The sequence below is a fragment of the Trachurus trachurus genome, assembly GCF_905171665.1.
Source record: "Trachurus trachurus genome assembly, chromosome: 17".
Lineage (NCBI taxonomy): Eukaryota > Metazoa > Chordata > Actinopteri > Carangiformes > Carangidae > Trachurus > Trachurus trachurus.
In genome coordinates, this window is record NC_139900.1 from 1,957,836 (window position 1) to 1,972,695 (window position 14,860).

General features: G+C 41.8%; 1 protein-coding gene across 1 annotated transcript; it reads left to right on the forward strand.

The window, feature by feature from the left end:
• The first annotated feature begins 999 nt into the window (after positions 1–999).
• LOC311000452 (uncharacterized protein) lies at positions 1,000–12,712 on the forward strand. Its single transcript, XM_083991173.1, has 8 exons — positions 1,000–1,038; positions 2,197–2,759; positions 4,027–4,396; positions 8,968–9,028; positions 9,103–9,231; positions 10,005–10,138; positions 10,946–11,069; positions 12,534–12,712. Exons 2-8 carry the CDS (start codon positions 2,235–2,237, stop codon positions 12,685–12,687), a joined length of 1,497 nt encoding a protein of 498 aa, XP_083847299.1. The 5' UTR covers positions 1,000–1,038; positions 2,197–2,234; the 3' UTR covers positions 12,688–12,712.
• Positions 12,713–14,860: the final 2,148 nt, after the last annotated feature.

A 14,860-nucleotide genomic window follows, 5' to 3' on the forward strand; every position in this document is an offset into this window, starting at 1 on the left:
TAGACCAGAGCTGCATCTCTATGCAAATGAGAATGACTGATGCATCCTGGGTAATTTAGGGGCAGCACCCGGCATTTTTAAATTGCACTCAGTGGCTTTTTGTGTTTTGATGGAGCGTAGACTAACTAACAATCAATTTGAATGTTTTATTTTGTGTTTCTTTTGTAGCACTATGTCTCATAATTATTTTGACACCCTCTTTGAAACCCACCGTTCACGCTATCTTGAAAAACTACAATGAATGAATCTACGGTATGCTCCTTTAGCCTCCCACAGTGATCAATGACTCCACACAGTGGCCAGAAATGTCTGACCCAGACATCTACACGTATTTGGTGGAATCACCGGGAGGTTTTGGCTCAGTGTTGTCTGTAAATAGCCTGTTAACAGCCAACTTGTTGTTAGTTAGTTTGTCAAGACAGTTAGGCTGAACTTTTCAATGGAGGGATGCCGGGTGCTGCCCCTAAATTACCCAGGATGCATCAGTCATTCTCATTTGCATAAAGATGCCGCTCTGGTCTATGTATGCATGTGGGTGTGTGTCTAGGTCATGGATGTATTATGGTCTAGGTATGTAAGTGTAGCCTATGTTTATATATATATATATATATATATATATATATATATATATATATATATATATATATATATATATATATATATATATATATATATATATATATATATATATATATATATAATGTTTTCATAGATAGATATCTGTCTGACATTTATAATAAACCAAACTGCTTGAAAATCGGTTGAATATCCAGTGAGTTATGGTGGTTTTAATGGTTGATAGACGTCTAAAGCAGGAAGTAGAAACGGCTTCACCCCGTACCAAGATGGCGGCCGCCTTGACGCATCGCTCCAGTGGACAGCAGAGGGCGCGGGAGGAGCTCCAGTGAGGGAGCAGACGGTAGAGGAAGAAGCAGCAGCAGCGGAAGTAAACAGACGGAGCAGCGGAGCAGCTTCATGTAGCAGCGGGACTACAGGACTCACCTGCAGCTCCGGGAGACCAGGTGAGACCAGAAGGCTGTAGCTATGAGACACTTATCATGGAGCTGTGGTCAGTCTAAACTAAATAGAATAGAATAGAGAATACTTTATTCATCCCTAGCAGGGAAATTCAAATTAGTCCAGTAGCTCACACAACAATGACACAAAAAACATTTTAACAAGTGTTATATAAAACTATTGCAGCAGGAACAAATGACCTCTTAAATGTTTCAGTTCTGCAGGTCAGGGAGAGCTTCCCTCTCTGTGAACCCGGCTACATACACCTTACACCGCAGTGAAGTTAGTTTGAAGTTGGATATGTGACAGACATTCTGTCCTTCTCAACACATTAAAAATTCATAGAAAATATAAGATGTGTTCAAATGCAATAACAACAGGTGTGTGTCATAGAGGAGGCTTAGCTCTACCATCCTGTGTTGGTGAGTTTGAGTCAACAGGTCACATGACCTGGGAGTTATTGAGCTCTAATGCTCATTTTTACTGTATATCATATTGTATATCATATTTACTGTATATCATTTTTACTGTATATCATATTTACTGTATATCATATTTACTGTAGATCATTTTTACTGTATATCATCATTTTTACTGTATATCATTACTGTATATCATTTTTTACTGTATATCATATTTACTGTATATCATATTTACTGTAGATCATTTTTACTGTAGATCATATTTACTGAACGTCCAGTGGATCTGGATCAGAACTGATCATGGTGTTGACTTTCTCTCTGAGCCTCTCCGCCTACACATGTTCAGCTAAATACTGTTATATACAGTCTATGGAGCTCGTTATGTATCAGGATATATATATTATACTGATACAGTCTATGAGCTCGTTATATATATCGGGATATATATATTATACTGTTATATAGGCTACAGTCTATGAGCTCGTTATATATGAGGATATATATATTACACTGTTATATACAGTCTATGAGCTTGTTATATATGAGGATATAGCCTATATATTATATCATATACAGAAATTCAAAAAAAAAAAAAATTGAAAAAAAAATCGATTTAAAAATCGTCAAAAAAGATATCGCGATATTTATGTGAATCGATTTTTTCTCCCACCCCTAATATCTATGTAGCTAAGACTGACATGATTAATTGAAAAAAACATAATGACGTGGCTGTTTGTTTGTTTGTTGACGCCTGCAGCCAGGGCTCGAGGCCGCGCGGTCCAATCAGACGGGCCGATGCCGATGTCGATGTCGATGTCGTGGGTGGAGCGGCGGTTCAGCGCCATCAGCCCCGTGACGCTGCAGGTGTCGGGGGGGGCGGTGAGCTCGGGTCTGTACTGCGGCCGGGCTGAGGCGCTGGGCGCGGCGGCCGCGGCGCTGGTCGAGTCCTTCCTGGTCGAACTCTACCGCTGCAAACTCTGCCAGTTCACCTGCGGCGTCCAGACCGCCATCAGCCGCCACCTGGACCTGCGGCACCGCCAACCGGACCTCGCCTACCTGGAGGAGGCCGAGGGAGGGGGAGGGGGCGAGGGAGGGGGCGTTGCTAAGGGCGATGGCGAGGGGGCGGGGCTTAGCGAGGCGCCCTCGTCGGTCTACCAGCTGGATGATCTGAACGCGGAATCGAAGCAGAGCGACGAGGACGAGGACGAGGACTTCCTGCTCTACAACATGCTGGACACCATGAGCCCGCACACCTGTGACATCAGCACTGAGGTCGCACACACCTGTGACATCAGCACTGAGGTCGCACACACCTGTGAGGTGACACACACCGGGCACACGCGCACACACACACACACACACACACACACACACACACACACAGCAGACATGTCCAGACTACTCCACCGTGTGGCTGCAGGTTTCGTCTCGTCTATGGCTGTGTCCTAACCCCCCCTACTCTCTATCTAGTGACCAGGCCATGTTGTAGTGGTGTCTGAATGTTTAGTGATTATTAATGTTCACTGACTGAATCTATCCCACAATTCACCGCGACATGTAGTGAACATCCGATGGAGCAAGATATCCCATCATGCATCGCGGTCACGGATCGACGCCATTAACATACCGGCCCAGAACGACCAGAGTAGCTACCAAATAAATGAAGTAGTGACCGGTGTAGCTACCAAATAAATGAAGTAGCGACCGGTGTAGCTACCAAATAAATGCAAGTAGTGACCGGTGTAGCTACCAAATAAATGCAAGTAGTGACCGGTGTAGCTACCAAATAAATGCAAGTAGCGACCGGTGTAGCTACCAAATAAATGCAAGTAGCGACCGGTGTAGCTACCAAATAAATGCAGTAGTGACCGGTGTAGCTACCAAATAAATGCAAGTAGCGACCGGTGTAGCTACCAAATAAATGCAAATAGTGATCGGTGTAGCTACCAAATAAATGAACTAGTGACCGGTGTAGCTACCAAATAAATGCAAGTAGTGATCGGTGTAGCTACCAAATAAATGAACTAGTGACCGGTGTAGCTACCAAATAAATGCAGGTAGTGACCGGTGTAGCTACCAAATAAATGAAGTAGTGACCGGTGTATCTATCTATCTATCTATCTATCTATCTATCTATCTATCTATCTATCTATCTATCTATCTATCTATCTATCTATCTATCTATCTATCTATCTATCTATCTATCTATCTCGTTCCAGCCAATCAGCAGCAGCCAACCCTGTTCACACGGAAACCACCTGAACAGACGCGTTCCAACTTCTTGTTCTGCGTTCAGACGAGTGGTTTTGGAACGGTGACGCAATACAGTTTGTGTGATCCGACATGTTTGTTGGCAAAATCGGCAAATCAGAAGTCACAACGACATTGACCAAGACGTAAAAGGTCGGAACTGTCAGGCGCCAAGAGTTGTCTCTGATTGGACTGCATTCACCTGCAGTCGGGCTGACAGCCTTACCACGGGAGTCAATGGTGGTGTCGTTACTCTCTTTTACAGTGCTCTAGTTTGGACGTGTCTGTCAGCCAATCAGAAGAGAGGAGGCTGAACCGTCTCTTCTTGTGTTTGCAGGTCAGCACTCTGTTTGAGGAGGGGGAGGAGGGGGAGGAGGAGTCCATCTTCCCCCTGAAGGGGGGGTCAGTGGACCTGATGGCCCCCCCCGCCACTCAGGAGGAGATGGCTCAGTCCGCTCACCTCATGACTCTGGGACTGTGTCGCATCTCAGCTGCCAGACCTCCTCCCCCTCCTCCTCCCCCTCCTCCCAGCGCCTCCCAGAAGGAGGAGCAGGAGCAGGAGGAGGAGGAGCAGGAGCAGGAGGAGGAGCAGGAGGAGGAGGAGGAGGAGGAGGAGGAGGAGGAGGAGGAGCAGGAGGAGGCGTTGAGCTGTGGCGCTAACAAACCTTGTCCTGTCCAGAAAACACATCAACACACCAGATATTCAGGTCAGGACGAATGTGACCATCAATCAATCAATCAATCAAGGGATACGCTAACATTTTTTTTTTCCGTGTCTTGCCTCACTCCCGAGTCCATGACCAGCAGATAGACACCATCCTTTCAACTGTGCTGCAGTAACAAGGGAGATAGAGCCGCATCGCCGTAATTAGCTTAGCTCAAACACTGGAAGTGTATGGTAGTGTTAGCCTGCCTCCACCTAAAGTCGCTAATTAGCTTAGCTCAAACGCTGGAAGTGTATAGGTAGTGTTTTTTTATTTTTTTTTATTTAAAGGTTTATTTGAAATGGGACCTCACATATTCATGAACATACAAAAAAACAACAATTAATTGTAGTAAATATGTCGGATTTAGCTAGGAGCTAGTTTCCATCCGTAGTCCCATGACACTTAAATAAATAGAATTACAATCAGACATTTAAAAACGATAAACATTTAAGACGACAGGCAATAACCTCCGTAGGGGGTATAGCAGCAGTTATAATTACAGTGTTGCAGATTACTCAGCAGGTGACAATGCTAGGCGACGCATTGCCACCTGCAGAGAGAGAGAGAGAAGAAAAATAACACAAAAAAATAAAAAAGGAATAATAATGAATGAACAAAATAAAATAAAATAAAAATGGATAGATAACAGTGCAGGTGATAATGCTAGGTAACGCATTACCACCTGCAGGGAAAGACAACAAATGAATAAATAATGAACAAGAAACAATGATAATAATAAAAAAATAAAAAAAAAAAATAATAATAATAATAACAGTGCAGGGGACAATGCTAGGCGGCGCATTGCCTCCTGCAGAGAAAGAAAAGAAAAGAAAAGAGAAAGGAATAAAAAAAAGAAATATATATATATATATATATATATATACATATATATACATATCTGCATGTACATACATACACACATATATACATACATACATACATACATACACATAAACAACAATAGTGACAATCACCGTGGTAACAGAGGTAGTGTGCAAAATTAGCAGCCATTTTAACAATAAGAAATGAAAGGCCAGATAATGATATCTGCCTCAATTTAAAAGGGGGAGCTACACAATAATTTACAAAAATGGATATGCTATAAGAAGAAATAAGAGCTACAGTGGTACTGTATGAAAGTGCTAATTAGTCAGTATTTCAGACGTGGGTGCAAGTTTGGTGGGACAGTAGCCATGTTTTGAGCTGTTTTTTGAATGCATTAAACGTGGGGCTGTCTCTAATTGGGGTTGGTAGACTGTTCCAACAAGTACCGCCCTTCACAGTTAAAGAGTTTTGGCCTATTTGGCTTCGTCTAAATGGCACCTCGCAGTCCCCTCTGGAGGCAGATCTGGTGCTGAGTGTGTTGTCTCTCCGTCTAAAATATTCCCTCAACGGGGGGGGGGCCAGTCCGTTGAGGGTTTTATAGATGAGACAGCTATTCTTAAAGCTCCTAAGGTTTTCAAAGCTCAGAAAATTGTGCCTCTCAAAAATTGGACAGTAATGAGAGGAAAGAGATTTTTTGGCGAATACCTTAACAGCTCTTTTATACAACTGTTCAATCGGTTTCAGTGTGGTGACACCAGCGAACGACCATATTACAAAACAATATTCAATGTGAGATAAAATCATACAATGAAGATAAGATTTAGCTGCTACAGACGAGATGAAGGGCCTGATTTGTTTAAAATTCTGCAGGCTGAATCGTAATGTATTCGCCACTTTTTTGATGTGTTTTTTGAATGTAAGATTTGCATCTAGCGTGATACCAAGGTACTTGAACTGCTCCACTAGTTCAAGTTCTACTCCTCCAATGTATACTTTGGATCTGCTCTGGTTCACTGGGCGTTTTGTAAAATTCATACACACAGTTTTAGTTGTATTGAGCAGGAGGCAGTTATTATTCAGCCAGTCTTGGACCCTGGCCAGGGCACTATTGAGCTTATTGGAGGTGATGTCAGAGTTTGAGCCGTGGGTGAAAATAACTGCATCGTCTGCATACATCTGGATGTTGATGTCTGGACACGTATCAGGGAGGTCATTTATGTACAGCGAGAACAACAATGGCGCAAGGATCGAACCCTGGGGGACCCCAACAACAGATGACCGGAAAGGCGATTTGACCCCGTTGACAGCTACACATTGTGTTCTATTCGCCAGATATGATTCAAACCATTGCATTGTGTTATGAGAAAAATTAAAAAACGTGAGCTTGTTTAAAAGTACTTGATGGTCAACGGTGTCGAATGCCTTTTTAAGGTCAAGAAACACCGCACTGACACATGATGTTTTGTCCAGTAAACACTTGATTTTTTCAATGAACATACAGTTGGCTGACTCGGTGGAATGGTGTGCCCTGAAGCCAAACTGCATTGGGTGCAGTGGAGTGGGACCCTCATCTAAATGCCTAATCAGTTGATTCGCAACCCATTTTTCAGCTATCTTAGAAATCACCGGAAGTATACTGATGGGTCTGTAATTAGCTTCCAGTGATTTAGAGCCAGATTTGAAGACGGGAGTCACCGAAGCCACCTTCCAGGCTAACGGGACTTTGTTTTGGCTAATGGATAGGTTAACCAGATGCATAATGGGTTTACACAGATCATGGGAATGAGACTTTATAAAATTTGTGTCCATACCATATGCATCTTTTGTTTTGGAGCATTTGAGCGCTCCAATTAGCTTTTTGACTTCCGTCTCTGTTATCTTGGCTAGCTGAAAGATGGGCTGTTCGTTGCTGATAGGTCGAGGTACAATAGCTGATGGTGTAAATGTTCTTGTTATTTCAAGCACACTGTCTATAAAATAGTTGTTAAAAGTATTTGCAATTTTTGCAGAATCATTCACCAAGACATTATCAATAATCAATTCAGAGGTGTTTGATTCGTGTTTGCTTTCTTTGCCTAGCAGCTTATTTAAGGTTTGCCACACCTTTTTCCCGTTGCCCTTGGCACTCTCGATTACAGAAATGAAAAAATTAGCTTTGGCCTTTCTCAGCGACTGGACTACTTTGTTACGTATATGTGTGAATTTTTGCCTGTCAGTAGACAGGCCAGACTTCAAGTATTTCTTAAGTAGTGAGTCTCTAGACTTTAACAAATCCCTACAGTTTTGGTCGAGCCATGGCAGGGAGTTACGTGTCCTAGCTCTACTTTTCCCTCTCCTAGAGAGCGGGGACATCACATTTTTAATTTTACTCAAGAAGGAATCACAGCTAGTTTCAATATTATCTGATGTAAGGATTTCCTCCCAGTCGATATTTTTTATGCCCTCACTGAGGTTTTGAAGTTGGTTCCTTGGTATTACATTGATACTGCAGGGTGGCTGGGCTATAGGTGGTCTGGCAAACCTTGATTTGTTGAGCTTTCTGGACATAAAAATACAGTTATGGTCAGAGATACCTGTCAGGAAGTTATATGTCTTTGTTATTCTATCAGGTTTGTTTGTAAATAAAAGATCAATTCTTGTCTGCGATTTATTTGTCAGTCTAGTTGGTTGCTCTATCAATTGTTTTAGGTTGTAATATTCAGTGTTTGTTTTCAGATTTTTTCTACCTTGTTTGTTATCCCAGTTTACGTTAAAGTCTCCTAGGATAATTAGCTCTTTATTTGGTCCGACAGAGTTCAACATGATTTTCAATTGATCGTAAAATTCTATACTGGCGGATGGGTGGCGATATAAGCACATAAAAACAAATGACATTTCCGTGGATAGCCACACTTCTATTCCAACACAGTCAAATTTGACAGCTTCTGGTAAATCAAGGAGTTTACAATTTAAATTGGATTTTACGTAGAGTAACACTCCTCCACCTTTACCTATTTCCCTATCCTTTCTAAATACTTGATACCCAGGCAACATTACCAGTGCTTCAGCAGATGATGGTTTCAACCAGGTTTCAGAGAGACCCAGGATGTTAGCCTGCCTCCACCTAAAGTCGCTAATTAGCTTAGCTCAAATGCTCGAAGTGTATAGGTAGTGTTAGCCTGCCTCCACCTAAAGTCGCTAATTAGCTTAGCTCAAACGCTGGAAGTGTATGGGTAGTGTTAGCCTGCCTCCACCTAAAGTGGCTAATTAGCTTAGCTCAAACACTGGAAGTGTATGGGTAGTGTTAGCCTGCCTCCACCTAAAGTGGCTAATTAGCTTAGCTCAAACGCTGGAAGTGTATAGGTAGTGTTAGCCTGCCTCCTACCTAAAGTCACTAATTAGCTGAGCTCAAACGCTGGAAGTGTATAGGTAGTGTAAATATATCACTTTGATTGAGCTAAGCTAATTAGCAACTTTAGGTGGAGGCAGGCTAACACTACCTATACACTTCCAGTGTTTGAGCTAAGCTAATTAGCGACTTTAGGTGGAGGCAGGCTAACACTACCCATACACTTCCAGTGTTTGAGCTAAGCTAATTACGGCGATACGGCTCTATCTCCCTTGTTACTGCACACACAGTCGAAAGGATGGTGTCTATCTGCTGGTCATGGACTCTGGAGTGAGGCAAGACATGAAAAGAAAAAAAAAGTTGGCGTATCCCTTTAACAACACAAACAAAAACAGTGACAACACTTTGATTCTTCCAGATGAAAGGAGGGGCCTGCTGATTGGAGGAGCAGGAGCGAAGGGGGCGGAGCATACAGACAGGTAGACACCTAAACATCACACTGCACCAGAACCAGAACCAGAACCAGTCTGACCCGGTCTGTGTTTGGTTCCAGGGCGGCGTCCCGGCCGCACGCCGCCGCCGAGAGGAGGAGGAGGAGGAAGAAGAAGAAGAGCCGGAGAAAGACGGCAGAGGAAGAGGAGGAGGAGGAAACGTCAGGGTTCAGCTGCTCGCTGTGTCACAGGTACAGACTACATTACCCACAATCCCTCACCAGCTGTGACTAGGGATGTGCACGGTCCCCTGAGTACCCGGGTACCCGAGTAGGTAATCTGCTATCCGGGGATGAATTATTATCCGTTAACCTAGGATAAAAAAAACGGCACGTTAGAGCGCAGTCTAGTGTCGGATGAAACTACATTATCATGCCGTGGTTCGGCTTTTTGTCGTGTTAAACAGTTTAGGATCAAGCAGCAACGTGATTTTCTGCTGTGTAAAAGTGTTTTTGGATCGAGCCTCGGACTTTCAAACCTCTTACAATAATCTGTGGTGGTTCCCTCGGAGACGACAGGTGTCATCAAGTCTGTTAGAAAATCTGCTGCTTTCAGTTTACAAACACTCTGAAACCTTCCCAGTTATTTCCTGAGACGATGCGAGGCAGAGAGGACCGAAGGCACCAACATGTAGTGGACTAATAAATAACCACCGCTAATGATTTAAAAAAAAGAAGAAAAAATTAAATTATTATATTATAAATTATTCCCCGGCATAAAGATGCACATCTGCCCCGTATGTGCATCTTAAACTCCATATCTACTCTTATTATCCAGCTGATATTTAGTCTGACGAACAGAGAGCATTTATGCACCTCATTTTATTTTTTATTACAGTAATCGGTTACCCGGGTACGACAAGTTTAGGATACTTGGTTAGAACATTATTCTAAATGCCCATCCCTAGCTGTGACCCGTCGTGCATGCAGCGATCTGATTGGTCTGCAACGTGTTTCCTCTGCAGGAAGTTCTCGTCCAAGCTGACGCTGAGACGTCACCGCGGCGTCCACGGAGGAGACAAACCCTTCAGCTGTCCTCACTGCTCCTACTGCAGCCGGCTGAAGGCCTCGCTGCTGCAGCACCTCAGGACACACACAGGTACACACACACAGGTAGACACACACACACACAGGTACACACACACTGAACTACACACACAGGGAACTACCTATGGCCTCAGGACAGGGGCTGTTTTCTAAACCGCATACTACCGTACTGCCTACTGCATACTGCGTTAGTATGTCCTGTATACTGCATACTGAATGTAGGATTCAGTCTGCTACTTCAGCAGACCGACACCGTTCACACCGCAGTATGCAGTATACAAGTTTCCCAGAATGCATTTCACAGCAACCAGTAGCGGTAGCTGTAAAACAGGTGAACAGCTGTTTTATTTCCCGCTCTAGCGCTGTTATTATGTAACTTCATTAAGTTTTAATATGTTTTAATGTGAGAAAGTAACTGTTTAGATCCCAAATATACGGCCAGTTTATCCAAACAACGGCTGTTTAGAAGTTTGCAGCCGGTCTGCAGAGCTGCTCGGCCGGCCAACCTCCGTCGTCATCCCGGGGGAGAAAACGATCGCTAATTAACTTACCCGCTGGTTTTTAGAGGTTTACCACCGGCTGGTTAAATTATTTCTAGGAGATAAATGTTGGTCTCAGTGATGAAATCTAACACCTGTATCAGTAGCATTAGTTAGTCTGAATGTAAAGTGAAGCTTCCTGTGTGTATTGGACAGAAGAGCAGCGCTGCCTCGGGGCTCTGGAGCCTACAGACACAAACCACCACATTTACATCAAGAAATACATGTAATACAGTGTGTGTCTCTGTGTGTGTGTGTGTGTGTGTGTGTGTGTGTGTGTGTGTGTGTGTGTGTGTGTGTGTGTGTGTGTGTGTGTCCAGGTGAGCGTCCCTACCGGTGCTCTGAGTGTCCCTACGCCTCCATCGACAGCAGCTCTCTGCTCCGACACCTGAGGACTCACAGTCAGGAGAAGCCGTACCGCTGTCAGCACTGCGACTACAGCAGGTAACTGTTACACACCCGTCGCCACGGTAACGGTGCTCACGGCGACCGACCGACCACCGTAGCCATAGTAACAAACGGCTGATTATACCAAAGATATTCAATATATGGAAAGATCCTCCACCTCGTCTGTGAACGTGTGTGTGGATTTATACAATTTGTAGGTAGATGAAAGTGAGATATTTATGTTTTCCTATGATAACATTAAATATTTACACTACTAACAGTCATATTTAGTATGACGGAAATAATTTAAATCATTTTCACGGGAGTTCGCAGCCGTTTGTTTGACGTTGACGAGAAATTTGACCTTTTTTGAGAAATTTCACCACTTTTTTCTAGAATTGTTATTTACAGAAATTTTACCACTTTTTTCTAGAAATTTTTTAACTTTTTCTTTTTTTTTTTTTTGAAGTGTTTTCAACTTTAAAAACAAATTGTAACATTTTTTTCCAGAAATTTCTCGACAATATTTGCAAAAATTCACGCCATTGGCCCTAATTTGAACGTACATTGACTAAAAAAGTAACGTTCTTCAGTCTTAGAACAAATATTTGTGTATTTCTCGTTTTTGCTTCAAAATTTTGTCCAATGGGGGTCCATGGTCTAACTTGTGTCAATTTAGGGGTCCTTGGTGTAAAAAAGTTTGAGAACCACTGGCCTAGGAGATCTGTGTGTCGTAGAGACAGAGACAGGTCTGGAACAAAGTGGATTTTCTCCTGATGTGTCCGTCTGAAAGTTGTCCATTTTGGTGTCAAACTGCTCAGAAGAGATGTGGCTTGTGAAAAATGAGTCCAACATTTACTTCAGTGACTGTGGGGAGAAAGGACAGACCATAATCTGTGTTCACGTTAAATTGTCCCATTGGAGTCAATACATTCTATGCTGCCTCTGGTCTCCCTAAAGGGGCGTGGCCGAGCAGAAGCCCACGTGACCAGGGCCGTAGCTATGAATTCTGGGCCCCCTTAAAGAATACTAAAGTGGGCCCCTCCCCCTAACTTTTCCTTTTTTTTTCTTAGACTACGTATGTATTATGGTTTTTTATTTAGCCTTCTTTGTTTTGATGCTAATGCAGCATTACACTGCAAAAACTCAGGTATCTTAGCAAGAATATTTGTCTTATTTCTAGTCAAAATGTCATTTCTAGTCAAAACAAATCTCATTCTACTTAAAATAAGACTCATCATATTAAAAGTAGCTTGTTTTTAGACACTTTTTACTTCTTTCAAGCAGATTTTCACTTGGAATAAGTAGAAAAAGTTTTTCTTCCTTATTACAAGCACAAAAAACTTACTTTCACTGGCAGATTTTTCTATTTATTGTGAATTTAAGTGAAAATGATCTAAAAACAAGTTAATTTAGAGTTATCACCACCTTACAACGGCCCTGCACGTGACATCATACAGGAAGCTGACTCCTCATTGGTTTAGAAACCGTCTTTGATTTTACTTTTGTCTCTCGTCTCAGCATCCAGAAGAAGAGTCTGGACCTGCACGCGCGCCGCCACCACACCGGGGAGGCGTTTCCATGCCGACAGTGCGAGTACTCGAGCCCGGACCACCAGCTGCTGCGCAGACACGTCCGCCGACACCACGACACTTCCCAGCATGCACTTCTGTGACATCATCACCGACGGGACGCTCAGATTGGACTGTCGGAGATTTACAACTGTTGTAATGATGATGTCACCATCAGAATGTTTTTTATGTTTTTTAAGGAAAATAAAAACTAAAAATGAAAAGTTTCTGTTCAGGAATCATCAATCTTCACATGAACACTACACACAGAGGGAACTACACACAGAGGGAACTACACACACAGGGAACTACACACACAGGGAACTACACACAGGGAACATACATAGGGAACTATACACACAGGGAACTACACACAGGGAACTACACACACAGGGAACTACACAGAGGGAACTAGCTCCAAATAAAAACTGTGTTTTTCCTGCACTTTGAAGGGCTGGAAAATATTATATTATAGAAAACAATGGAACTGTGTATTTTTTTCAGGTAAAACCTCTTTTAGGCCGTGAAAATAGGCCGTTTCTTTGGGTCTGTTCACAACACTGTATGTTGTAAATCTCTGGGCAGGGCTATTATGGGCTGGCGTTGCTAACGGGAGGAGTGCAGAGAGTCTTCTACTGCAATTAAAGTACTTAGGGGCTATTTGGAGATCATACAACCCCACTTTAAAGAAAATTATACTATCCCTTTAAATAGCACCTTTTAAAACAAATGTTACAAAGTGCTGTACAACAAAATGATGACAACCAAAACAATTAAATCAAATCAAATCAAATCAAATCAGGACTGAGAACATGATATTGAAGACACAGTTTCTGCTCACACATGAAAACCTGCATGGTCTTGTCTTATAACAGAGCGGCTTAAAAAAAGAGAAGAAAAGAAAGAATAAAATACATTTCATTTCATTTCATTTCATAACCTTTATTTAAACTCGGAGATATATTGAGGAGTAACCTCATTTACAATATAGCCAAGATGAAACACAAAACATATAAGGACAGAAGACAAGATATTTGAAACATACAAAAACATAACAGAATACCAGAATTTAAAGGTGACAAGGGTAAATAAACATAGTTAAAAGCAGGAGCAGTTAGAGGTAAAATAAGATGTAGTTATGGTTTTAAATTGTCCTATTGATAAAAGTGAGGTAAGTTTCAGATGGTTTTGCAGAGTGTTTCAGGTTGTAGGTGCAACAGTAAGAGAAGCTGGTGTTAACAGAGGGAAGCTGCAGTGTGAGCCGGTCTGTTGAGCGTGTGCGATAGAAAATACTGTAAAGAAACTGCCATCGGTGAATAATCTAATGACAAAAATAAAGATAAAAGCGGCTCAGATGATAATGAATTAGCTAGTATATCCAGGATGTGTGGTTCATAGAGGTAATAAATCCTCCACCAGGCTCTACTGTCTTTAACAGCTTTAGAGACGTTTCACTTCCACGTCCACCACTCTTCTACCCCTCAACACAGCATATAATCCTCTTTGTAGATTTGCTCTTGGTTGTTCTTTTTACACTCATCACTGTATCATGTATAATGCACTCAACTGACCCACCCTCAGTATAAGACATAATCACTGGTTGCAGTTTATTTTTAAATGTATACACTGCAATTATCCTGCTTATTTACAACAAGATTTGATTGATTTTGATTCCATATTCTACAACATAGCATTTACGGCACTCGTCTCAGTACTTCTTCCTTACCCCCACAGTGAACTAAACAACTGGTAAAAGAGCATTTATGTACAAAGCGTCTTCAGACTGGAATAATCTTCCTTTAAATTTACGCTCATTGACCTCTTCTCATACTGTAGGTTTTAATATTCTGTGTCTTCTTATTTTGAGTTAAATTGCACATGTTTCAGATGATTTATATCAATTTTTTTTTTTTTGTAACACACTGTAATTTTTAATTTGAATATTATGTTATTATTTTACATTTCTCTTAGTTTATTTAGGCTATTGCTATGGCCAATTGCGGCCATCAAGAGGTTGTGTCCATTTTTGTACTCATTTCTTTTATGTCTGTTGTCTTTGTTATTATTCTATTTTTTTTTTTTATTAATTTTTTTCATGTTATTTTGTGTTTTTTCACATTAAACTGTAGAGGTGGAGGCTTAAAAATAAGCCCTTTGTGGCTTTTTGCCTCTCCCTGCACTGTCCTATTGTTACCTATCATGTTTTATGTTGTATTCTTTTAACTTGTGCAAAAATAAAAATTCAAAAATTCAAAATTTGTTGTTGTATGTTTGTAG